The sequence below is a fragment of the Cololabis saira genome, chromosome 8 (assembly GCF_033807715.1).
Source record: "Cololabis saira isolate AMF1-May2022 chromosome 8, fColSai1.1, whole genome shotgun sequence".
NCBI classification, from domain to species: Eukaryota; Metazoa; Chordata; class Actinopteri; order Beloniformes; family Belonidae; genus Cololabis; species Cololabis saira.
Window position 1 is genome coordinate 13008167 of NC_084594.1, and position 25007 is coordinate 13033173.

Consider the following 25007-nt stretch of genomic DNA (forward strand, 5'->3'; position numbering starts at 1 on the left):
GTACTCAAAAGAGTCAAAAGGATGAGTGGAGCATTTTCTTCCCACTCTCAGTGGGTCCATGTCAGCGATGCTGCAGAGCTGGAGAGATCTCAGTACTAATCAGTGTTATTTCATGTGTATTTTAATATTTGATGCCATGTCAAAGGTTTGGCCATTTCTAAATATCTGAAACTGCTGCAAGCAGAACTACAATTATCATCAAATATCAATATATTTGACCAATTCGAGATGATCATCATTCACCACCAAAACAGCACGAAGACTCCCACAGCTCAAAGGTGAATAGCCTTTAGCCTTTTACGTGTTACTGTAAATGCAGCTGTTAATCATTTGGACTGACGATCAATCCGGCAGAAGTTAATGGGACTTTAATTGCAGAGTCAGGTGTATCTGATTCAGTTCCTTCTAACTTTGCAGCTACAAAACTTGGAAAAAAAATAGATGTCATTCCTGTGGCGCTTTTCAAAGCACTCACTCTTGTTTGGCTCTGTCACAATCTCCAAGTCAACGATAGAGGAAATTGACTCTGCAGAATGTGGTGGAAATTCTCCATTAAGCAAAGAGATCAGTTTGCCCAGTTGACTTTGCTAAGTTTTTATTCTCGCTTGCAAGAAGAGGCATTCACAAAGCAAAGAATTTTGCTGGAAAACGTCTCTCCGAACAGACCAAGTAGCCATTTATTGGTATAAATATGTCCAGAGACAGTTCCTGTGTTTGAGACAGATAAAGAAGTATGCATACACACACCTTTACCCTGTTTATCAGTTACGATATTTCCCCGCCTGTGTATGAGAGACAAAGATCATTCAATATTCTAAGCAAAAAGGGAAGAGAAAAAAAACTGTTGTCATGATTGATGGACTAGTCACATAGGTAGAGAAAAACAAATCAACAACAATTCATGAGAGCACTTTATGAGCGGTAACACACCACAGTTATGCTGAAGTGATCAAACGATGGTACACAAAGTGAAATATTTATATTCTATTACAAGAGCGTTGACGCTTTTAGAAGTGATCAATCACTGAAGAAGCTCCGGAGGTCATTATTTATATCAGCAAATTAGTGGAGAAAAGCTATCAAAAGCAAAAAAGAGCTGATAAGAGTGTTAAGACTTTTATGTACGCCTTATCTGTACACATAAGGGGCTAAGTCTTACTACGGTCTTCTTCTATCTGTTGTTTCCAACCTCTCAATGCATTTCTGAAAGCATATCTCTTCCCCTTACATTCAAAACCATTTCTGTATCTCTCTATGATCCATTTACAGCTGAATTCACTGATATTTATCTCATTTATTACAGATATTTCACATACAAATGGCATTGGTACGGTTTCCCAGATCAGTTAAGTAGTTCTTAACAGCGAAAGACTTCTTTCACAGGCTCCTTAAGATGGTTTGAAAGAAGTCTTTCGCTGTTAAGAACTACTTAACTGATCTGGGAAACCGGGCCATTATCATTATCTGAGTTTTTTCCAATAAGTATTTCTTAAAACTTTAGTTTATGTCTTGAAATGCATTAGTGCGCTCATGAATTCAGTTCAGGAGCAAAGTTGACCAACACTGCATTTCAGTTCCTGTAGTTCCACATTTCCTCTTTAAACAAACACTTTTATTGCATCTTAGACCTAAAGAAAATGTTACACTTAGTGCTTCATGCTCAAAATAGCTACATCTTGCAGGGATACTCGTACAGACAGCAGGAAGATAACCAGAATCATTACTTTTTTATGTCTTTGCAGATTATCTATGACTTTACTGTAAATGTGGCACTAAATCCAACCTTTCCTTTAAGCGTTTCATTCTTTAAAATATCTTTTACAGATAAAGGCCCGCTTTTATTTACATTTTCGATTGGATTATTCTGAAATAGACCTGGATAGTCTAGAAATGTCTAGCAGATCTGAGTAAAACAAATCCTCACTTTGTAAAATTTGTTCTCGTGAAATTGCTCATACAGTAACAACTTGGATCAACACGTTTTTACTGCAACACAGACGACAGCCACTCTCACGGGAGTTCCTTCCATCACCCCAAGCCATTTTGGATGTATTTTGTTGATAAGAGTTGTTGCACTGCCCATGTCACATGATTTATTTCCCTGTTTGGTTGTATACATGTCCAATTGTGTCCAGAAGCAGTTTCCTCCCTTGTTGTGTCAAATCCAGGAGGACCCAGACTCATTCTTACCATTGAAGAGGAAACTATTAAGGATTGCTGTCCTGGTTACAGCTGCATCCTCCTTGTGCCACTATTATACAATCATCATGAAAGCTTAATTTGGACACAAGTACCTGCTATCAAAATTCAGCTTAGAAATCTAATATCAAATGCAATATCGAGCCCATGTGCATTCCTGCTACAGCGTGTCTGGCCAGAACTCACTGTGAACAGAGCGCGATTCACCTTTCCAGCACCCATGATCAATATAAACCCAGGCTTTATAGATGCAGCTACAATGGCACTGTCAGTACCGTGGCAAATGGCAATTATAGACGCATTATGAACAATTTCATGGATGAGCTCCCCTTGCCTCTTGGCAATATGGTTTCTATGACAGATTTGGCACCGGCAGTCTTGCGACACATCTGCTTTGTTGCCCGTGTTTGGCTCATTCGCTCACCCTGACATGTCTGGATGTTCCATTCAGCCCACTACAAAGAATTGGTCTGAGCACAAAACAGATTTGTCAAGGGATTTGTAAGAACTTGAGTGCAACTAAATACAGCTGCAAGTAAGTAAATAGGAACGCAAACCATGAGTTCATGCATGCCTAAACAAACATGTCACCTTCACGTCTGCGCGTGGTAAACATTGTGCGGATGCTAAATGTCTGCGTCTTTTTTTGTTCTCACAAATAACTTACTTGTAATGTCCCGTTATTCCTCCTGCTTGCTACCTGTTCGGTCCAAACTGTAGAGCAAAAACAGAACAATTTACAATGAATGAATGGAGCATTCCTCTTTCATTATGTTGCTGTAGAAGTGCAACAACAACGGGTATCATTATTTATTATATTTTGGATGTAAAATAAGACGGGTAGTGGGCCACAAAGCGGAGAGCTCTATCTAAGAAACAGCTTTACGAAATGGACATTTAAAATGAAAACACTCCAAACTTATTTTCTGAACAAAGCATAAGAAGCAGTTAGTATGAAAAGGTACAATAATAAAAGATCCCGAGTGTGAAGTGAAGCGCAAACAGTGACATACACCTGTGATCTTTATAGCATTATAAACACATTCATTGTAAGCTTGTTATATATTTACTGGCACTTATGGTACATTTACAAGACATTTATAGCCTGCTTACAAATGTAATAAACACACAGTTTCTCCAAATTATTAAAAAGCTTTACAAACACTGAGTTTGACCAAGTCCTTGGTTATTTCACACTTGATCAACTTTACACAATTAAAAGCGTTAACACATAATAGCTCACAAAATGACTTGATCCATCCTATCCAGCCATTATCCAGACCGGCTTCTTCCTGTTCAGGAGTCTGCAGGCCAAAGGCAGGAGTACACCCTGGTTACCACTCCATCAAATTACCACACACACACTCAGTCCTATGGGCATTTTAGAATCAGAAATGAACCTAACGTACATGTTTCTTGACTATGGGAGGAACGGGAGAACCAAGCACAGGGGAGAACATGCAAACTCCACTCACAAACGCTGTGGCTGAGATTCCAACCAATCCAAACCTTCGCCAGCTGTGAGGCAGCCACCTTTTAACCACCAGGCCACCCTGGGCGTCAATTGGGTATGGCAAGGTATGGCAGCCGCCACACCTTGGTTTCAAGGGAAAATGTGAATGTTTGTTTTTTTAATACATTTATGGAATGACTCTGTGTCTATTTGTATTGATTATTCTATTACTTAATACATATAGAATAACTGCAAATGCAAATCAGAACAACATGATTGATTTCACTTGTTATTATACACTGCAAAAACTGAAAATCTTAACAAGAATATTTATCTTATTTCTAGTTAAAATGTCTAATTTTTGGTCAAATAAAATCTCATTACATTAGAGACAGGACTCAAAAACAACCATTTTCACCTGTTTCAAGTAGATTTTCACTTAAAATAAGTGGAAAAATCTGCCAGTGGAACAAGATTTTTTTGCTTGTAATGAGAAGATAAATCTTGTCCCATTGGCAGATGATTTTTCTACTTATTTCAAGTGAAAATTTACTTGAAACAGGTGAACATGGTCAAATAACGTTATTTTTCTCGAGATGACTCTTGTTTTAAGACATAAAAATTAGACATTTTAACTAGAAATAAGACAAATATTCCTTTTTTTTTAGTTTTTGCAGTGAGCAAGACTGCATTTGAAAAAGTTCCAATTTTCTTGACCACATAGATAAGCTACATAAACTTCTGTGATGAGTATTTGCTGGACGTGTTGATTGATACTCTAGTTAAGTTCTGTGACTCGTAACCTTGCCATACCTTAGCTTGACTGAATTGACGCGACTGTCAGTAAGGTACCAGTCTCCTTTAAATCTGGTAGATGTACAACATTTACTTGTTGATAAATTAATAGTTTAACTGATGATTTCATAATGACTCATTAATTGATCCTAATAAAGCCACAAAAGCGTTATTTTAACAATGGTATTACAACAAAGGTAGTCAAACTCAAGGTTTATGCTTCCATTGACAACATTTAAAGAAAAAAAAACTTTCTAAATGTTCTAAAAACTGCTTCTGTGAAGTTCTTATGAATGTATTATGAACTGAAAATAAATATTCTTTTGATGCGACTGCTAATACTGATATGGTTTTTTTTTTGCAGTGAATGTGTTAAACAAGCATTTGTCGGATGTGCGTGGGTGTGCATATATCATCAGCGCTAACTGTAAACTCCAACCAAGTAAATAATTCTGACCCACTCTCAAATCATTGCTCATCATTCCTCAAAAAGAAACTCTCAGGAAGCTTTTGCTGCTTCGCCTCGGTGCAGCTGTGGCAGCAGAGAAAGGTAGCTGAGGTGCAAGAACTTCAACCAACTACAGCTTTTGATATAAGCTGAGTGAAATGAAAGTATAAATATTCATGTTTTCATGTAGTTCTCTGCATATGAATATATATAGCTATTAATAGATAGTCTATTGGACTTTGACAACAGCTCTCCCTAATTATTAAATATTAGACTACCATACATTATAAATGGTAATTTTAAAGTTATGTTAGTTCATTAGTTAGTTTGCCATTCCAGGGTTATCAAGTTCAGCACAACTACTGCCATAGTTCAACTGTAGGGGGAACTATAAAGTTATTGATTTAGCAACCAAAGCATTTCACGCTCTGCCTCAATAGGTGGCAGTGTGCCTGCTTTCAGCTCATTTGTTGGGCTTTTCTGGTTGACCTACAGTATTAGGCCACACACCAAAACAAAAGATACATATTTTATTAAGCTGCCAGACGCAACAATTTGAACTGCACGCCACACACTAACTTACACTTGTACATCACAGGCAATAAGCTTTGGCTTTTCCTTTTTCTTTATACCAGCTTCTTCAGTTACTTCTGAGTCAAAGTCCAGGGCAGGAAGTCTGGGCCACAAGTGGGTGCCTCGGCCAGTTTAAGTCCAGTTGAACGTACACGGAAGCTTATCTCCACTTCCAGCTACATTTTACTGGTGTGTTAGTCCGAGGATGAGAAGTTTGCTAGAATTAGTTAAGTTGCATTAAGAGATTTAAAAGCACATCAAAACTATGGTTTGAGTCGGATGCATGCTATAATTACTTTTTTTTCCAACTTCATATAAACATATTTACTCATTTGCTTTAAGCTTATGAAAAGAAACAGTATCAAAGAATTAAAGAATCAAGATTATTTTGTTTAAAATTTTTTTGTTTTGTTCTTTGGGGTCGCCATATGAAAGTAGGCTAATTTCTGATGTTTGTGCAACACTTTGGTTGGGCGATATTTTGAATTTTTTTTTTTTTTTTTCATTGTTACATGTAAAGTCTTATATACCCATGTCAATTTCTCCAAGGGGACAAAGTGTAGGCTACATGTAATTATTTATTGCTTGCATAGGCTAAATTGAAGAAAAGTCGACCTATATAATCATAATACTACGGAAGAGTATTAGGGCCATGCAGGAGAAACAATATTTTATTGTGCACTTCGAGAAAAAAGTCGAAATGTTTTTTCTCAACATTTCAACTTTATTCACGAAATTTTGACTTTTTTCTCAACATTTCGACTTTTTTCTCGACGTTTCGACTTTTTCTCGAAGTGCATAATGAAAAAAAAATCTTCCTCCTCAGAAATATTATTTTTATTTTTTCTCCTGCCTGGCCCTAATACTACGGAAGAGTATTAGGGCCATGCAGGAGAAAAAATATTTGAGAGGGGAAGATTTTTTTTTATTGTGCACTTCGAGAAAAAAGTCGAAATGTCGAGAAAAAAGTCGAAATGTCGAGATTAATGTTGAAGTACAATTTCGAGAAAAAAGTCGAAATGTCAAGAAAAAAGTCAAAATGTCAAGAAAAAACTCGAAATGTCGAGAAAAAAGTCGAAATGTGGAGATTAATGTTGAAATACAATTTCGAGAAAAAAGTCGAAATGTCTAGATTAATGTTGAAATACAATTTCAAGAATAAAGTCAAAATTTCGCAATTTTTCTCAACATTTCAACTTTTTTCTCGAAATTGTACTTCAACATTAATCTCGACATTTCAACTTTTTTCTCGACGTTTCGACTTCTTTCTCGAAATGCATAATGAAAAAAAAATCTTCCTCCTCGAAAATATTATTTTTATTTTTTCTCCTGCCTGGCCCTAATACTCTTCCGTATAATACTCCTCCATATAGCCTAATACATCAACACAACTTACTGAAGTCAAATATTTAAGATCATCTAGGGTAACTCTAGCTGAAAGCATGTGCATGCTGTGAAGCACCAACTACTTTCTGAGTCGTGTTTATGGTGCAAGTGCAGCTCAGTAAGTGGCTGGACTCGGGTTTGGTGTCACTCCTCGTGAGCCGCCGACGTTGGGCTCCGTCAGGCGGAGTAAAGCCCGCCGTCCTATCGGTGCTCTGCTCGCTGTGTTCGGAGCGGCTGTATTGATCCGGGCTCACCGCCACCACAACCGAGGCGCTTCTCCCCCCCACCCCCTGAATCCAGAGCGCAGAGCGGTCCAGGTGGGGACGTCCTCTCGTGCCCCTGCACTTTTGTTCTCCTCAACAAACAAACTTACGGATTTTTTCATCCAAAATCCCAATTTCACGCGGAGTAATTGTTCTGAGGACGGATCCGGGGAGCGGATGGATGGATGGATGGATGCGAGCGATGGATGCGAGCAGAGGCGCACCGCGCTGACACAGACCCGGCTCCATCTGTGATGCAGCTGTGCAAAAGCTAGGAAGGCGAGAAGACGACAGCTTTTAAGACATTACCAGGCGAGAGACCCGAGGCTGCTTGTTATTCTGCACGTGTCCGGGTTTGTGTGTGAAGATGCCATGTAGCCAGTCTCCTCTGCCACACAGGGAGCGAGTACACAGCAGCTTTCAATTCCTAATGTCCCCGTCTTTTTCTCCGAGGTTTGCTTTTTTTCTCCCTTTTCAACTGTGCTGCTTAGTTGCCAGCTCTGTTCCCTGCCCCTGCTCTCGTGTGGAGTGAGATATCCCAGATATTAACTCAGTGATACACACCAGAGAAGTGTGCAGGAGCGGACGGCGCTTTGCATCTGTCCGTGCGCCCTCGCACTATGTAGATAGATCTGATTTGTATTTTTGCATCCAAACCGAGCATGCATGCGAGCCATGCTTCTATCTGTTCTTTCCCCACGTGTTCTCGTGTAACAACTGAGTATTTTTTCCAGTAAAAAAAAAAGAAAAAAAGAAAGACAGACAAGAAATGCTCCGTTTCATGAGCTGTTTTCCCGGCTGTCAGTGACGCAACATCTCACTCAGCCTGCATGAGAAATCCACGCGTAGAAGGGCGTGAACTCGCAGCCACTAACCTCCTCCTCATAAATAAAACATCTACTTTTCTATAAAGCCCAGTTTGCATCTTTTTTTTTTCTTGCAACCTCACAGACTCAGTTTGATCTAAACTCTTTCCGTGGACACAATGGATATGAAGGCGGACTCGGACGACATGGACTACAAGCGTCCGGCTCCCATCGAAGTTTTCGCCACCAGGTCCACGCTGCATGGCATCTCGCACATGTTCACCTATGAGCGCATGTACATCAAGCGCACCTTGTGGATCCTGTTTTTCCTGGCCTCGGTGGGCGTGCTGGTGATGGTGTGCGTGGACCGGGTGCAGTTTTACTTCGAGTACCCCCATGTCACCAAGCTGGACGAGGTGGCCGCGTCGATGATCGTGTTCCCCGCGGTCACCTTCTGCAATCTCAACTCCTTCCGCTTCACCCGGGTGACTCGCAACGACCTGTACCACGCCGGGGAGCTGCTCGCCTTGCTCAACAGCAGGTGTGTATGCGTCAGTGTGGCATGCATACCTGTTGGTGCTCTATCAGAACCTGCCTGTCATTCAAAACAACCAAAAAAAAAAAAAAACACTATGAATGGGCGATATTTTACCGTTCACGATATACCGTCCAAAAAATTCCTCACGATAAGAATTTGTCATCTCGCGGTAAAAACGATAAATTCCCTTTGATAAAGTTTTTGTGTAAAAATGATTTATGGTTCTGCGTTAAATCCACAACGTACGTGAAGGAAGGAAGGAAGGAAGGAAGGAAGGAAGGAAGGAAGGAAGGAAGGAAGGAAGGAAGGAAGGAAAGAAGGAAGGAAGGAAGGAAGGAAGGAAGGAAGGAAGGAAGGAAGGAAGGAAGGGAGAAAAGAGGAAGAAAAGAAGGAAGGAGAGAGCAGGAGGAAGGAAGGAAGGAAGGAAGGAAGGAAGGAAGGAAGGAAGGAAGGAAGGAAGGAAGGAAGGAAGGGAGAAAAGAAGGAAGGAGAGCAGGAGGAAAGAAGGAAGGAAGGAAGGAAGGAAGAAAAGGGGAGAAGGGAGAAAACAAGGAAAGGAGGAAGGAAGGGAGAAAAGAGGAAGGGAAGAGGGAAGGAGAGAGCAGGAGGAAAGAAGGTAGGAAGGAAGGAAGGAAATGAGCCTGAAAGAAAGAAAGAAAGAAAGAAAGAAAGAAAGAAAGAAAGAAAGAAAGAAAGAAAGAAAGAAAGAAAGAAAGAAAGAAAGAAAGAAAGAAAGAAAGAAAGAAAGAAAAAAGGATAAATTCCCGGTGATGACGATTTGTGTAACAAACATGGCGGATCTGAGAGCGAGATAGATATATAGTTGAAAAGGTGGAGTTGAATTGGTATTTTTTAATCGTTATCAGGATAAATGCCGGAAACTATCGTGATACATTTTTTAGTCCATACCGCCCATCCCTACTATTCATGCATATTTAAACTAACCAGTTGTCACTCCTAGGACTCCCAACTTTATTTGAAGCTTGATTGGTAAGGCTTTGGCCCATGCAATTCCATCTGTGTTGGTTTAAGGTGTGTTGACTCAGGATTTGATTGTGTCCACTGAGCGACCAGGCATTTGAGATAAAAGTTTCAAGGTTAAACAGTTTGGATGAAACTGCATTGTAGATTATTGCGATCATCGTGAAAATGGTACAGTTTTACTCCTATACTTGATCTGCTCTCTTAAAATCCCTGATTCTGCTGGCGAAAAGGCTTCCTCTTATGTAGAGGGAAACATTTGTACTTGTCAGGCTGAGCAGCAGATGCAGCAGGGTACCGCTTTAAACTTGTACTCTTGTGTGTGTGTGTGCGTGTGTTGAATCCTGTTGCTGAGAGCGATACAAGTCCAGTTTTAGTACAATGCTAGTCTCCGATGAAAATTCGTATAGTGCAAAGAAGTGTTAACAGCTGTCTCTTTGACTGTCCCTGTGAGACCACTGGGAGATGTGCAACAAACATGGACAAAGCACGTGAAACATTTCAAGGCTCTCAGAGAATATGAGCTGCACTGCCCTCAGCATACCGTAACTGATGAAGACCGAGGCTCATGCTGAGAGGTGGTCTCTGAAGTGGGGTGAAGCATTAGAGTTAATAATGTAATGGAGTTACAAATCATGTCATCATAAATCTACACTGTGCATAAGTATAGAATCCTATGGGTTCAACATGAATTATGCTGCCAAAAGCAGTCCACCGGAATATGTTGACTGTCTGCATATAGGGATCTTCTGGTAAAGGATATTATATGTAGTCTAAGATTATTTTCGGGGGAATACAGCTGGTGTAATTTATTGCCTTATATCTGTTTACTCTAGTTTTCTTTAAGAAGATCTCAGCATATCCAGCAGTCAAAGGTGCATCTAAGATATCGCTCAACTTTTTAAATTAACTTTCAAATTAAAGAAAGAAGCTCCACACTCTTCTTGCCCGGTATCGCCGTTCATTATTCATACCCTACTAAATAATTAGGCCAATGTTTTCATTCATTTGATGCGTAATCTTTGAAACTCGTCTTGTTCAATAGATAGGGTTGTGATTTGTGATGTGCTTGGGGTTTTGATGATGATCGATTTCAGGTAGGTGGAAGTCTATGCACATCTGAAGGTCTGATTGCCTTTTATTCTTATGGGACAGGAATCGCCCCCCACCTGTGCACACACAGGCCGTGGGTGAGAAGGTTATCCATTTGAGATCACTATTGAGAGAGGGCTCTCTTAACAATGCACTGATGAATGCCCAGGATGGCGGAAAAGCCTGTATTTACTGTGATTAATAATTATTGATACTGAGCAGTCTGTGTGGACTATTTTCTTGATTTTGATAGTCCTCGTGTGATGCAAATAAATCCTCAGGGGGTCGTAGTACAGTTCAATGAAGAGTCATTGTGCATTACTATGCACACTTTAATACCCAGTGATGGGGGATTTTTGACAATGGCCTATTGACTAATCACCTTTTGATGAGCTCGCTGCCCTCAAACGGAAAATTTAGTTGTAAAACATCCTCACATTTAGTTTTCTGTCACCCAGGTTATTCTGATGACGTAAAAAGGTTCTGTTCACAAGTCTTGAGCAGTACGTTTCAGGTGCAAGCAGACCAAGCATGCATTTATGCAAAAATTTAATATCTAAAAAACACTAAAACATCTACTAGCTATGTTGAACACATCACACACATTATTTTTAGCACACTGATCTTCTCCACTCTGCAGCCTGAGGCACTGAGTTCACTTGAGCGTGCCGTTCGTGAATGACATGAACCAGGTTCCTTGTTCTTATTCTGACTATTGTGTGTTTATTATCTCTATACATGCGTGTATAAGAAGGAAAATGGATACCCTTTTTTTTCTAGGCTGCAGGCAGCACACATGCTTGGTGCACTATGGCATAGATTTCAGTCGGTGTGCCTGTTTCTAACATGGATTTGTCCGTACATTGTTGTGGTGTCAGCAGTAATAGCAGACCACTGAGATACCAGCACAGGTTTCAATCTGTGTAATGCTTTAGCCGGGGTTCAGTCAGATTTCCTGGAACCACATAGATGTACCTATGTAGTTTATATATATATGTGTGTGTGTGTGTGTGTGTGTGTGTGTGTGTGTGTGTCTGTGAAAAGTTAAAGCAGCAGAACTTGTACTGCTCCAAGTGACTTTGATTAGCTGACTTTAGATGGAAGGAGGGGACGACAAGCTGAGGCAATTAGGTTGTGTCTCATAAGCTGTGCGATGAACAAGTCTTTATCCCTGTGTAATTAGTCCTGTTTGTTAAGCTAAAGAATTGTCCCACTGATTAACACTCTCATCTCTCATTGTTTCGTGGTCCATCTGTTCTTTTGGCCTTGAAAGGACATCTGTTTACTTTTTGCTAACTCAGATACGGTGTGTGATATTTCCTTAAAATATGGTGTTTTCTGATCTTTAGCCATTTTCTAAACTGCACACTGCTATTGCAGGATGATTTACTATCATAGTGTGCAGTATGTGAACAGTTGAACAGCCTGCAGCATGCGTGAAGTACCTGGGTGGTTATTTACATCTGGGAAAATATCCAGCATGCAACTGAGCATAGCATCTACTATATCTGATAATGGACTTCATGACCACGATCAGAGCGGTGATATGCATAGCATAGTACTTTTTATAGTGGCAAGGTATATACTGAAAAATATTAATGACTGCCAGATCACTATACAGGATATGCTGTATACTACATTGTATGCAAAGACTGTACAGTAGTACGCAGTTTCAAAAGTGGATTTTTCTCCTGTCTCTGAGTTGCAGCAAGTGCGGTGGCCCAGAGCTGCAGAACATGACGTTATACAAAACACAGGAATGAAAATGGAAGCTTGAAAGGATAAAAACTTAGAAAAATAATGAAAGTAACAATATTCCATCAAGTGTAAGATCAAAACAGATTTAAGCAACCGCAGCATCATTTCATAAACTCAACAGAGAAAACAACAAATCGGAACAAAAACAAACCCACAGCATTAAAATGTTTCCTAAAAACTCTACAACCAAAGTGTGAACAAGACAAAAACAGTGAGCATGGCAACATTTCACAAAACACAGAAGCGAAAAAGAAAAACTCTGAGGTTGGGGAAGAAAAAAAAAAGAAATCAAACCATATGAACCAAAAAAAGTTGCTCCTATGGCTCCGTTGGTATATGCCATTTTTGTATGGAGCCAAATCAAGGCCAAAAGTTTTGCTAATTTGAAAATAAAATTTGAACCTGAAAATTCTTTTTTACAGTTTCAATTTTATTTTTTTCAGTATCAGATCATTTTTTTCAGTTTCAAATCTTTTTATTTCAGTTTCAAATCTTTTTTTCAGTTTCAAATCTTTTTTTTTTCAGTTTCACGTCTTTTTTTCAGTTTCACATATATTTTTTTTCAGTTTCACTTCTTTTTTTCAGTTTCAATTTTTTTTTTCAGGTTCAGACTTTTGGCCCCGATCTGGCGTGGGGGGCGTGGCATCAACTGAGAGGGGCGTGGCATCATGAGTGACAGCATAACAGAGAAGGCGGGGGAATTTCCTCAGTCATGTTGCCTTCAGGAAACGTATGTTTCAGAAGTTATCAGTAGAAGTATGATTCAACACTGTATATACACCATATTCACGTGATTGGCAGTGGGAAAAACTGATATTAGTAGTAGTAGACCCAGGTATTTAAACTCATTCACCCTCTCCATCGGCTGACCATATAGTGTTAGCTTCTCAATGTCAATCTTGCGCTTATTTGTAAAAATCATGTAACATGACTTGCTTGTTGACACATTTTTTCCCCTTATCCATATGGCCTATCATCTGCGTACAGCGCGGATTTGATGCATCCATCTAAATTTGTAAAGATGTCATTGATCATTACATTGAACAATACAGGAAGTATGTGGAAGTGGGAAATGTCAAACTTTAAAGTGTGGCTGTTGAACTGTACAGTCTGGCATAGTTTATTGCTTTTATACTGCGATTGGTGCCAAGTACGGCCTAAAACAGCTTTTTAAACAGAAATGTGTCACTAATATCAGTTTTTTCCACTGCCAATCACGTGAATATGGTGTATATAGTGTTGAATCATACTTCTACTGATAACTTCTGCAACCTACGTTTCCTGAAGGCAATATGACTGAGGAACGTCCCCCGCCTTCTCTGTTCTGCTGTCACTCATGATGCCACGCCCCCTACGCCAGATCGGGGCCAAAAGTCTGAACCTGAAAAAAAAATTTGAAACTGAAAAAAAAGAAGTGAAACTGAAAAAAAAAAAGATGTGAAACTGAAAAAAAAAAGATTTGAAACTGAAAAAAAGATTTGAAACTGAAATAAAAAGATTTGAAACTGAAAAAAAGATCTGATACTGAAAAAAAATTAAATTGGAACTGTAAAAAATAATTTTCAGGTTCAAATTTCATTTTCAAATTAGCAAAACTTTTGGCCTTGATTTGGCTCCGTATTTTTGGAAACGGATTATTTCATGTTGCCCATGTGTTGCAATATATATTGCATATTTACGTAATGGTCATTGTGAGGCTCAATCAATCAAATCTTTATCTGTATAGCACTTTTAAAACAACCACTGTCCTTTACAGTTCAATCAAATAAAAAACATGAACTAAAAAAATAATCATAAGACACAGAGACTGAGAATAATAAAAACATTCCAGTAAAAAATACAATGAATAAGAAATAAAAGTATAAAATAAATAAATAAATAAAGGCAATTATGAGCCAAATGCCAGTCTGAATGGGGGGTCTTTAGTTTGGATATGAATTGAGGCCGTTCAGTAAGGGATCGTAACTCAAGGGGGAGTGTTCCTGAGTTTAGGACCAGCTACTGCAAAAGAGCCATCGGCCCACTTTTTCACACTCTTCCATAGAACCTCCAACAAAAGTTGGCCCGCTGAACGCAAAGTTCTGCTGGGTTGACGGGAATTTAGAACAGAGACATGAGGGAGCTAGGCCATTCATAGAGTTAAAAAGAACAAACAAAAGCTTAAAATTAACTAAATTCAACTGGGAGACAGTGTAGGGAATACAGTACAGGAGTGATGTAGTCATGCTTCTGTTGTGAGTACATAGTATAAAAGTTTAAAAGAAATAATGCTTTCGTGTAACCAGTAACAAAGTTATTAGACCGCTGTTCTCAACTGTAGTGGGCCATTGCGTCATAGGATACAGTATGTGAGGTAGTGTCAGGGGCATATTTTAGGTAGTACCTAGAAAAGTCTTCTTCTTAACAAGAAGCAGGTCTTCGTAAGACTCCAGGAACTAACAGAAAACAGTACTGACTGGCAGGCTAGTGAGTGCTCTGGAAAAGGAACACTATTCCTGCAAGTCTCTGATGAAAGTGACCACACCGCAGAGGGGCTAGGGTGAATCATGGTCAATGCAGGAGCAGTAACAGAACCTGGCAGACAATCAGCAGGGCAAATACAGTCCACAGGGAGCAGGCAGAGGGATCGTCGTGGACGGACAGAAAGTTGATCAGCAGGGCAAACTAAATCCAGAGAGCAGACAAAAGGCTTGTCGTGGATGGGCAGAAGGTCAGGGCAGAGACAAGAAGATGGGATCAGAGGCAAGCCGGAGTCGAAACCAAGACGTCAATCCAAGAACGCATGCTGGAAAGTAGTGCATTCTGTAAAGACAACCTGGCACTGAGTGAGGCCTGCTGCTTAAATGCTGGCTGGCTGGTGAGCAGTGAGGAGCTGCATCTGGGACCAAACAGGTGGGGGACATGAAGCTGATGAGATGGTGTGGCAGGGAGGTGAGTGAACTCACTCACTGCTAGAGGTGTAACGATACACTAATCTCACGATACGGTACGATACACGATATTGAGGTCACGATAACGATACGATATTATAGCAGTATTTTTTTAACAACCTTGAATGAGGAACATATGACTGGAAAAAATTGTCTTTTATTTGAAAGACACAAATGCTGCGTGTTTGCCCTATTGTTACAGTCTGTAATGCTTTATAACTTTTTAAGTTTTAAAGCCAGGCCAACCATTTTCCACAAACTGAACTAAAAGTAAATGTCAGGTTTGCATTATGCATCTTCAGTTTCATACAAGTACAAATATTTTGCCACAAACTGAATAGTTTCTCTCATGTATGATTTGACTTTTTTCTTTTCCAGAAATGTAACAACTAAAATTAAATAAATAAATAAAAGTAAATAAATACATACAATTTTACATCATAAAAAAGATTGATTCATGCTCACCGTAGAAGTATGAGAGGAGATTTATTTTTATTAAGAAGTTTATTTTTGTAATTCAGGGTTCATTATTTTATAAATATATTCTTTATATTCTGATGTAAATCAGGGACTATAATGACACTAGTCAGTGTATCTGTAGTTGTTAATATGTTTTAGATTGGGCGGAATAATACAGCACTAGGTGCTGTGTTGATGTTCTAAAATCCTACACTGTTGAGCGGACATTAAAGTACACTGGAGCTCAGCAGAAGTTGCCCGTGTGTTTATCCTACTCGCTACCCGAAAAAGGTTTAATTTAATAAGGTAAGGCTTAACTCTACACCAGCCTTACATAAGTAAAAGTTCAGAGCTCAAAACGGGACCACAAAACGGGAGTAGTTTCTTCTGAGCGGAGTAAGATTTTGGTCCGCGGGTCGAGGCGTGGACGGATGCTCGTTACTAGTCAACACAATAGATTAATATTAATAACCCAATATCGCGATACACTTTGTCACCTTCACGACACTATTGTGACGTTTTTGTATCGCGAAATTTCGTGGCATGATATATTGTTACACCCCTACTCACTGCAACAGGGCAGAGTATGACAGTACTGGTCAGTTGTGTACTGGAAAGTCTTGCTGAAGTAACACACCTGCCGTTATTTTTCACATACTACAAATTGTGCAGTTTGTGTCCTGAACACTACACTTAGTCAAAATTCCTATTCAATAGTAGTGTCATTTGCAGTTTTGAAAACATCTGTATTGGTGTGGTTTATATATTTTTTTCCTGTGTGTTTCCTTAAACCTGATACTGTTAAGCTTTAGCAATAGTTTAATACATTTCTTGAACAAAATGAGTCGTGTATCTCAGGCTACACATTCACTTTGTTGATTTTTACTCATGCAGTCAAATAATCCGTAATCTAGATTAAAAAAAAAAAAAAATAGCTTACTGTAGATGTGCATCTTCCAGGAATAGTAGTTGGTGCATGCTAATAATAGTAATTCAGTCCAGTCCAGTCCAGAATAAGGGCTTGATTAGATGGCTGAGATGGAGTCATCATGTGAGCTTCCTTTGAAAGCACTTAAATGATGACAGGATTCATGATTTGTTCTATATTTAACACACTGAGTAAATGCCAGATTTTGTTGTTTGTGAATACATTACCATACATACATTTTGTATAACAAAATAACTCAACTGTACTGACTTGTAAAGGTAATGTCAAAGACATCTACAGTGTTGCAGAATTTCATAAAAAAAATACACAATGGAAAAAAAGTTGAACGTAAACTTTGTAAGCAACCGTGTGGATATCATAGCTCCACATCACACATGGCGTATCACCTGAAAAAGGTAAGCCAACTTGCCACGTCCGTTTTTACAATATGAAGATATCAGACATATTTCAATGTTTTAGTCTAATGATTGTTTTGTAACTGAAGGTGCACCCACCCTCAACAATGGCGTCATCCCTCAGATGTTAATCCTCTCACTCCGACTGACCTGTGTGCTGTTAACGTGACTAGCGTCGTCTTTCTCTTTTTCTCTCTCTCCCTCTCTCTGTGCGAGCCTGCCTGTTTCTAGCTGTGGTGGGAGGGTGTTGTTTCATTAAATATATATTCACATGGAAATTCTGGCATGTATTTGAGCCCAACCCAAATATGGGTTAGCCCCACTGTATTTGAACCAGGAAAAAATACTCCCCGCCACCTTGTACAATGCAAAATGATAGTGTTGGTCAATTATTAAAACAGGACAAAACAATTGTTTTATATGAACAATATTGCTCCTATTAATTTCGACGGGCCGTAGTGTGTAATTAATTTCAGTCTAAAACATTAGATCAAAACGTATTTAATATATCAATGAATCAATGAATCAATCAATCAATCAATCAATCAACCAACCAATCAATCAATGTTTATTTATAAAGCCCTTTACAACACACAGGGTGACCAAAGTGCTTTCCATTAAAATCCACATTAAAACCAAACAATTTAAAAACGACATAATAAAACCATTAAAATTAAATTAAGAATATTTCACATCAACACTGTAAAAAAAAGCCAGTCTAAATAAATAGGTTTTAAGTCTGGATTTAAAAACCCCAAAGTCAGTGATGGTGCGCATTTCTGGGGGCAGCTTATTCCAGAGTCTGGGTCCAGCAACGGAGAAGATTACCCCAGAGTTTAGTCCTTGTTCTAGAGACTTCCAGCAGGAGCTGATGTGAGGACCGTAGGCCTCTAGTGGAGTTCTGAACACACACTTGTTCACATAAATAAAGAGGGGCAAGCCCATTGAGGGCTTTAAAAACAAAGATTAACATTTTAAAATCAATTCTAAAAGAAACAGGAATCCAGTTTAGAGCAAATAAAACCGGGGTGATCTGTTCGCAACGTTGAGTATTAGTTAAAAGGCGTGCAGCGGCATTCTGAACAATCTGAAGACGGCTAAGAGAAGACTTGGCGACACCAACATACAAAGCATTACAATAATATAGCAAGACACATGACGGCGACCCACCACCACCCTCAAAAACAAAACCCCCCAAAAAGCCAATTAGTCTAAATTTGAGAGCTTCAGTCGACCAAGAATTCCATTGGTTGATTACAGCTCTATTTTTATGTTATGCTGTTTGTGTTGAGGTTCAGTGAAATACATTTTCTGAAATATTGTTCAATATTCTGAAGTTGCAAGACTATCGCGTTTTGCAAGAACCGAGAAAGAAAAACAAAAGACCAATTTAAAAGAAGTTGCAGATGGCAATTTGTGCTATAATTGATGTTGTTGGATATCTGAGTTGTAAACGTGTTGATGTCTCTGGTCGGACGAAGGGGTTTGGATGGAAAATAGATGCAGTGTGTTGTGGCTGTGGGCCTGTGTCCATCACTGTCTGTGGAAGACGCACCAGGCAATTTCCACTCTAAACAGATTGCGTTAGGCCATCAAACTCTCTTTGGTTTATATCTGAGACACGAGAACTTAACATACTCCGCTTTAGTCGCACCAAGAAAAGGGGAAAAAAAAAGAAATCAATCAGTTACTCATTGTATTTTTGCAGTTTGAAGTCACACTTGGCAGTGCAGAACATTGGGAGTAAATTGCACAGTTTTATTTTTATTATGTCACAGAGGCAATTATGTGATAATTAACACAATAAAGGTCATTTTGGCATAGGTGTTTTTAATGCAGTGTGTGCTGCCAGGAAATGCTACATCAGCTCATGAAAATCAGAGAAGCAAGTCTTCTGCTTACATTGGTCTTCATGTTTGCAAGCTCCTGAGTTTGCAACTATGCCCCAAATTCACACAGACTATTCACGCTGGGTATTCAGATAAATGCCAGTGAATGTACCAGTCGATGGCTTCGACTGCCTTACCCGTCTCAGCAAGATCGTGAGGTACGGAACAGAAGTTAACTGGTTTACACACGTTTGTGGCTAAGACGTGGGGAGGTCAGATCATCATGCAGAACATACACACAGGAAAAGCTCAATCCAAAACAGAGTTTATGGGGGTATTTGCATTTATGGTTTATAGCGAGCGCACACCCGGGGCGAGATTACCATAGAACAAACATTAGAGGCAAATATTAGGATGATATCAGATGTGATTCAGCATGGAAATAGGCCGCCTGTTTTTGCTTGTTTGCATCTTTTGTTTGTGCGGTTGCTCATTAATGTCATCTAGACTTGTCTGGGTTTGCTTCACCTCACGGTGGCCTGGGTTTGCATGACCTTGTTCGAAGTGGAATAATAACTCTGTCACAGCCCAGTGTAGCCTTATTAATATGTCATTATTAGCAAAAGATTTATTGCACTTTTTCTTGATTAACAGACACCACACAATCGTTGCAATTCTTGTGTGTGTGTTCACTTAGTGTTAAATGGATAATTACCTGAGATCAAATTAATATGGGTTTATCGCTTCATCTAACTGGCTGTTGAATTATCACAAAATTAATACAACAGAAGTAGGAAGAGTGCAGCATTTAGTGAATTTATTCTGACTGTCAGCTTGCGCAGGAACGCAGCATCTGTTTGTATTTCCTCATTCTTTGACACAAGGTGGCGAAGTGTTGCAGATACTCCTTCATTTCTTTTAGTCCCCACAAGAAAATTAAAGTGCTCGTGGCCCATAATCCAATTTGGTCTCCCCTACCAAACATACTGAGTTTGCAGTGATTGCTTTAGGGAGCTGTGGCAGGGCAATATTAAAAATCTAGCCATATTATTGTGATTGTATGCACATCAACTAAAGTCTCCTGACTCGGGGAAGTAAGCAGGGCTTCTTAAGTGCTCTCCTGGCAGCTCTGTGTTGCTGAGGATACAATTCAATTAAGTTCTGTATATACCACAACAAGCTGTATCTTTTTATTAGAGTGTGACAGTGTAGTGATGTAGTCGTACTATGAGGTGGACATCTGAAGTCATTTTGAGCTGTAAACGTTTCGTTAGTGAGTATCTGAGTGATTTCATTAGTTAAAAAAAAAACAAAAAAAACATTGCCAATTCCCAATTACATCATTTTAGTTCAGCACACTTAACTGCATTGACTGCGTGGGCTGAATAAGTTTGTGAAAGGTTTTTTTTTTAATACAGCCTTCATAAAAATCAGACATCTGTGAAAGATACAAACATATAATAGGTTACTTGCTTCTCTGAGTTAATAACCTGAAAGATAGTTTAATTGTGATTTATTTTCAATTTGAGCTTGTTGTGGATTAACTTGCAGCTTTCCCCTCTTTCACAAACACAAACAAGCGGTTTCTCTCAAGCTTGGACGTTGTTTTAGTTACTGCAGAACGCAACCATTTTAAAGCCTTAGGCTACGTTCACACTGCAGGCAAAAGTGCAGTTACCTTTTCCTGCTCTGCCTAGCGGGCTCCAGCAGGAGGGCCCCCCCTTAAGAGCCAGGTCCTGCTCAAGGTTTTTATCTGCTATTCTTTATGTCATTATTATTTGGGGGTCAAGTTCTGGGTCTCTGGAAAGCATCTAGAGACAACTTCTGTTGTAATAGACGCTATATAAAGAAGGAAGGAAGGAAGGAAGTGGCCCAAATCTGATGTTTTGACTCAGATTATCTCATGACAGTGTGAACAGCACGATTCGCAAAGAATCTGACCTGTTTCAATTCCGAATTGGGCCACTTCAGTATGTGGTTCTAAATCAGATACAGATCGGATCTTTTGGAACACCACCTCGGTCTGAACAGCCAGTGTTTCGTAATGATACTGTTGTATTAATACATTATTACTTAAAGGAGCATGAGGCTCCTTTTAAGAAATGAGACTTTCTAGCGCCACCCTTCACCACGACGGCCGTCGGGGGTACTGCAGCCAACAGCGAAGCCGGCACGGGAGAACGGGGAGAACGCGCATGCAGCGTCATGTGACGTCACATCCGCAGGACAGCGCGGGAAATTCCGGCCCGGAATTGCAGCACATTTTGCAGCACACAGCCTGTTCAAGGCAACGGAGAGATACACTAGAGGGCTCATTCTTTTGGATTTGGAACGCTTCATCTGACATTATTACTAGAAAACTTAAAACGTTTACGAATTTTTATCATAAATCCTGCCTCAATCCTGCATCAAACTCCTTTAAAGGGGACCTAAAAACACGTTTTTTCTTGCTTTAACATATATAAAGTGGTCTCCCCTCAGCCTGCCAACTCAGAGAAGGAGGAAAGCAACCAAATTCTGCAGTGTCTGTACAGCCGCCCGGATGAGCCGTCCAGTGTCATGTGGTTTCTACGAGCCGTTCAGATTCTGCTCCCTTTCGTTACGTAACCAAAATGTAATTTGCCTCCGATGCGTGAAACCACGGCCACAACTAACTCTGGCCGGAACCACAACAACAACTCCGCCGGCCGGATCCTCTACCATTTTTTCGTAGCGGTGTATTTGATATAATGAGGTTAGAGAATGGGAAGATAAAGACATGGCTCAGAGGCCGAATTTCTAATTTATTTAGCAAAAACAATCAAATGCTTGTTTTTAAGACATTCAAGGCCTGTTTAAAATAGGTACAGTATTAGATGCCATAATAGGTCCCCTTTAAATAACAGGCTTACCCGAACTGATGATCCACAACCCCTTGCAGAAGAACCGAGTGCAGCCCTTTGTGATCGAAGCAACGTTATTATCTCCGAGGGTGATTAGGGGAATATGACCCCTGTCAATCGCTCCAGTGCACTGTGGGAATCCCCACCATCGTTTGGAAGCCTCGCATGACCTCTTGGCGGTATCTCCTTGGGGTGGCTTGATGTAGTCAGACATGAAAACATCCCACATAACCTCAAAAAACTGGTGGATGATCATGCAAACTGAGGATTTTCCAATCCCAAACAGGTTAGAGAGCGTGCGATAACCTTAACCTGATGCCAGCCAATATAAACTGACCCTGACAGGCTTTCTCAGCCGTATTGGATGTCTGAAGTTGGTGTCCTGCCTTGACAATATCGTGGAAAGGCGCTGACAAACCGAGTTGAAAGTTGCCTGTGAAATTCTAAGATTTTAATGACATCTTTGTCGGTGAAGCCATTCACGTCACAATCCCACCACTCCTGACACCGACTCCACATCCACACACTCCCCTTCACAGATGTAGCCGCCATTTCTCCACAGAAAGCTATGATTAAAAAATTCCACTCTCTTTCTCCTCATTGTTCCCTTTGATTATCTGCTCGCTCATTTGTCAACTTCTACTGGATAAAAGCTTGCAAAACTGTAAACACCAACTTCTGAGGCCTAAGTGTATGCTTTTTATTGTCTCGTTTACTTCTGTACTGAAAGCGCACACTGTGTGTGAAATCTTGACGTCTTTTTATGTGCGTGCGTCACTTCAGGACCATGATCTGTTCACATTAAAATCCACAATTTTAAAAATGATGTGAACAGCCGTACAAAAACATCAGATCTGACAAAAAATGGGATCGTGCATTAAGGCTTGCAGCGTGAACGTAGCCTTTGAGATCAGTTTCCTTTTCAATGCACTGAAGGAACCTGACCCTGTCAGGTTTTATAAAAAATACTAAATGAAATTGTCTTCCTTAGATTTACTAGTCTTTTAAAAAGGTTGACATTTACACTCAATGTTTCCAGTGACCCCAACTCCAATTTTTAACTCCCATATGGCAGAGTTTGGATATGACTAGTGGATTTGCAAGATGTAAGAAAATGTGGGTGGATTCAGATTCTCTGAGATCAGTTTCAGGCCCTATTTATATGTCCAAACAAACTGAAATGAATCAGACACTTGCAATGGATTTTCAGCATTATTTAACTATTATATTTTAAAAAATGCGAGCATGGCAAATGGTGTAGAGACACTGGTGGACATTTCCTCTCGGCTTAATCCTTTGCTGACCTCCAAAATCAAAATCAGTATAAATATAGTAAGTACAGTCTTGTGTAACATTAAAGAGGCGTATAATGGAAATAATGGTTAGGGTAAATGTACTACATCTTCTGCTTCACCTGCATTCACTGACAATGGCACCAGTTTTCTCTTTTCTCAGTACTTAACATTTTCCAGGTCAACAGTCAAGCACATCTAACTTGCATATTTTTTCCCGAGGTGTTAACCGTGTAAATGCAGATATTGGATATGGGTCAGTTAAAAAGATGATGTAAGCAACTCTTAAAAGAAATACACACACGTGCACGCACGCACGCACACACACACACACACACACACACACACACACACTGACACAGGAGTCTGATGCGCAGGCTGCAGACGCTGCGGCGTCCACAGTGATGCAACGATCCGTCATGGTGAAGAAGGAGCTGGGCCAAAAGGTAAAGCTCTTGATTTAGCAGTATGTCTACGCTCCTACCCTCACCTATGGTCACGAGCTGTGGGTAGTCACCGAAAGAACGAGATTGCATAAACAAGCGCTGTAAATGAGCTTCCTCTGCAGGGTACTCAGCCATCTGGGAGGGGCTCAGAGTAGAGCCACTGCTAGTGGTCCAGAGGAGTCCTATGAGGTGGCTCGGGAATCTGGTGAGGATGGAAGGCTCCCTGGTGGGGTCTTGGGCATGTCCCACTGGGAGGAGACCCCAGGGAAGACCCGGCACATGCTGGAGGGACTATGTCACTCTGCTGGCCTGGGATTGCCCTGGGATCCCCCCAGATGAGCTAGACCAGGGGTCGGCAACCCGCGGCTCTAGAGCCGTCCTAGTGGAACTCCCTGGAGTTTTTTCAAAAATGTTTGACCTTTTTTTCATTTTTTCTTCTATTTTTTTTTTCTTTTTTTTCTCTTCTTTTCTCTTTTTTTCTTCTTTTTTTCTTCTTTTCTTCTTTTTTCTTTTTTTCCTTTTTTTCTCTTTGTTCTTTTTTCCTTTCCTTTTTAATCTCGACATTTTGACTTTTTTCTCAACATTTTGACTTTTTTCTCAACATTTTGACTTTTTTCTCAACATTTTGACTTTTTTTCTCAACATTTTGACTTTTTTCCCGAGATTGTACTTCAACATTAATCTCAACTTTTTTCTCGAAATGTTGACTTTTTCTCGAAATTTTGACTTTTTCTTGACATTTCGACTTTTTTCTCAACATTTCGACTTTTTTCACGAAATTTTGATTATTTCCTCGAGATTTCGACTTTTTTCTCAATATTTCGACTTTTTTCTCGACATTTCGACTTTTTTCTCGAAGTGCATAATGAAAAAAAAATCTTCCCCCAGTTATAACTAATATAGATACATGCAGCATGTGTTGCCTTAGACAAGACTTTTCATTTTTTGCGGCTCCAGACATATTAGTTTTGTGTGTTTTTGGTCCAATACGGCTCTTTCAACATTTTGGGTTGCCGACCCCTGAGCTAGACGAAGAAGTGAGGGAAGACTACGCTTCCCCGCTTAGGCTACTGCCCCTGTGTTCCGACCCCTGATAAGTGGATGAAGAGGATGGATGGAGTCTGGTGTGGCTTTGAACTTTCAGGGTCCCTGAGCACAACTGCTCATTCAACTGAAATCTTACCGTCCATATTATCCATTGTTTGTCTACACAACTAGGATAGTGAATCCTGGTGTGAAAGCCACGGAGAGAGGAGCTGGATTTCCGAATATATTCCTTTTGCCGTGCCTTGCTGATGATAATGCATTCCTCGTCTGCCGTCATCTTTGCTCCAAGCGCTTCCAGATCTCTAAGCTCAACTTTTTTTGCCATTAATCTAATATTTCCTATGGTGAACAAGGGGATAAGTGGTTTAAGCCTCTTCCTTTATTCACCCGGTTTTTCCCTCCTTATATCCTCACCATCTCCTCTTTATCTTGCTTGCAGTTTTATTCTGGGCGTTATTAGAGTTGGGGGAAGCAGAAACGGCTTCT

At 39.9% G+C, this 25007-nt stretch overlaps 1 protein-coding gene across 1 annotated transcript in view; it reads left to right on the plus strand.

The window, feature by feature from the left end:
* The first annotated feature begins 7858 nt into the window (after positions 1-7858).
* asic1b (acid-sensing (proton-gated) ion channel 1b) overlaps positions 7859-25007 on the plus strand; it is a 263134-nt gene continuing 245985 nt past the window's right edge. The window contains exon 1 of the mRNA XM_061726797.1: positions 7859-8464. Within this exon, the coding sequence (XP_061582781.1) occupies positions 8103-8464 (362 nt within the window). The 5' untranslated portion in view covers positions 7859-8102. The remainder of the gene's footprint in view (positions 8465-25007) is intronic.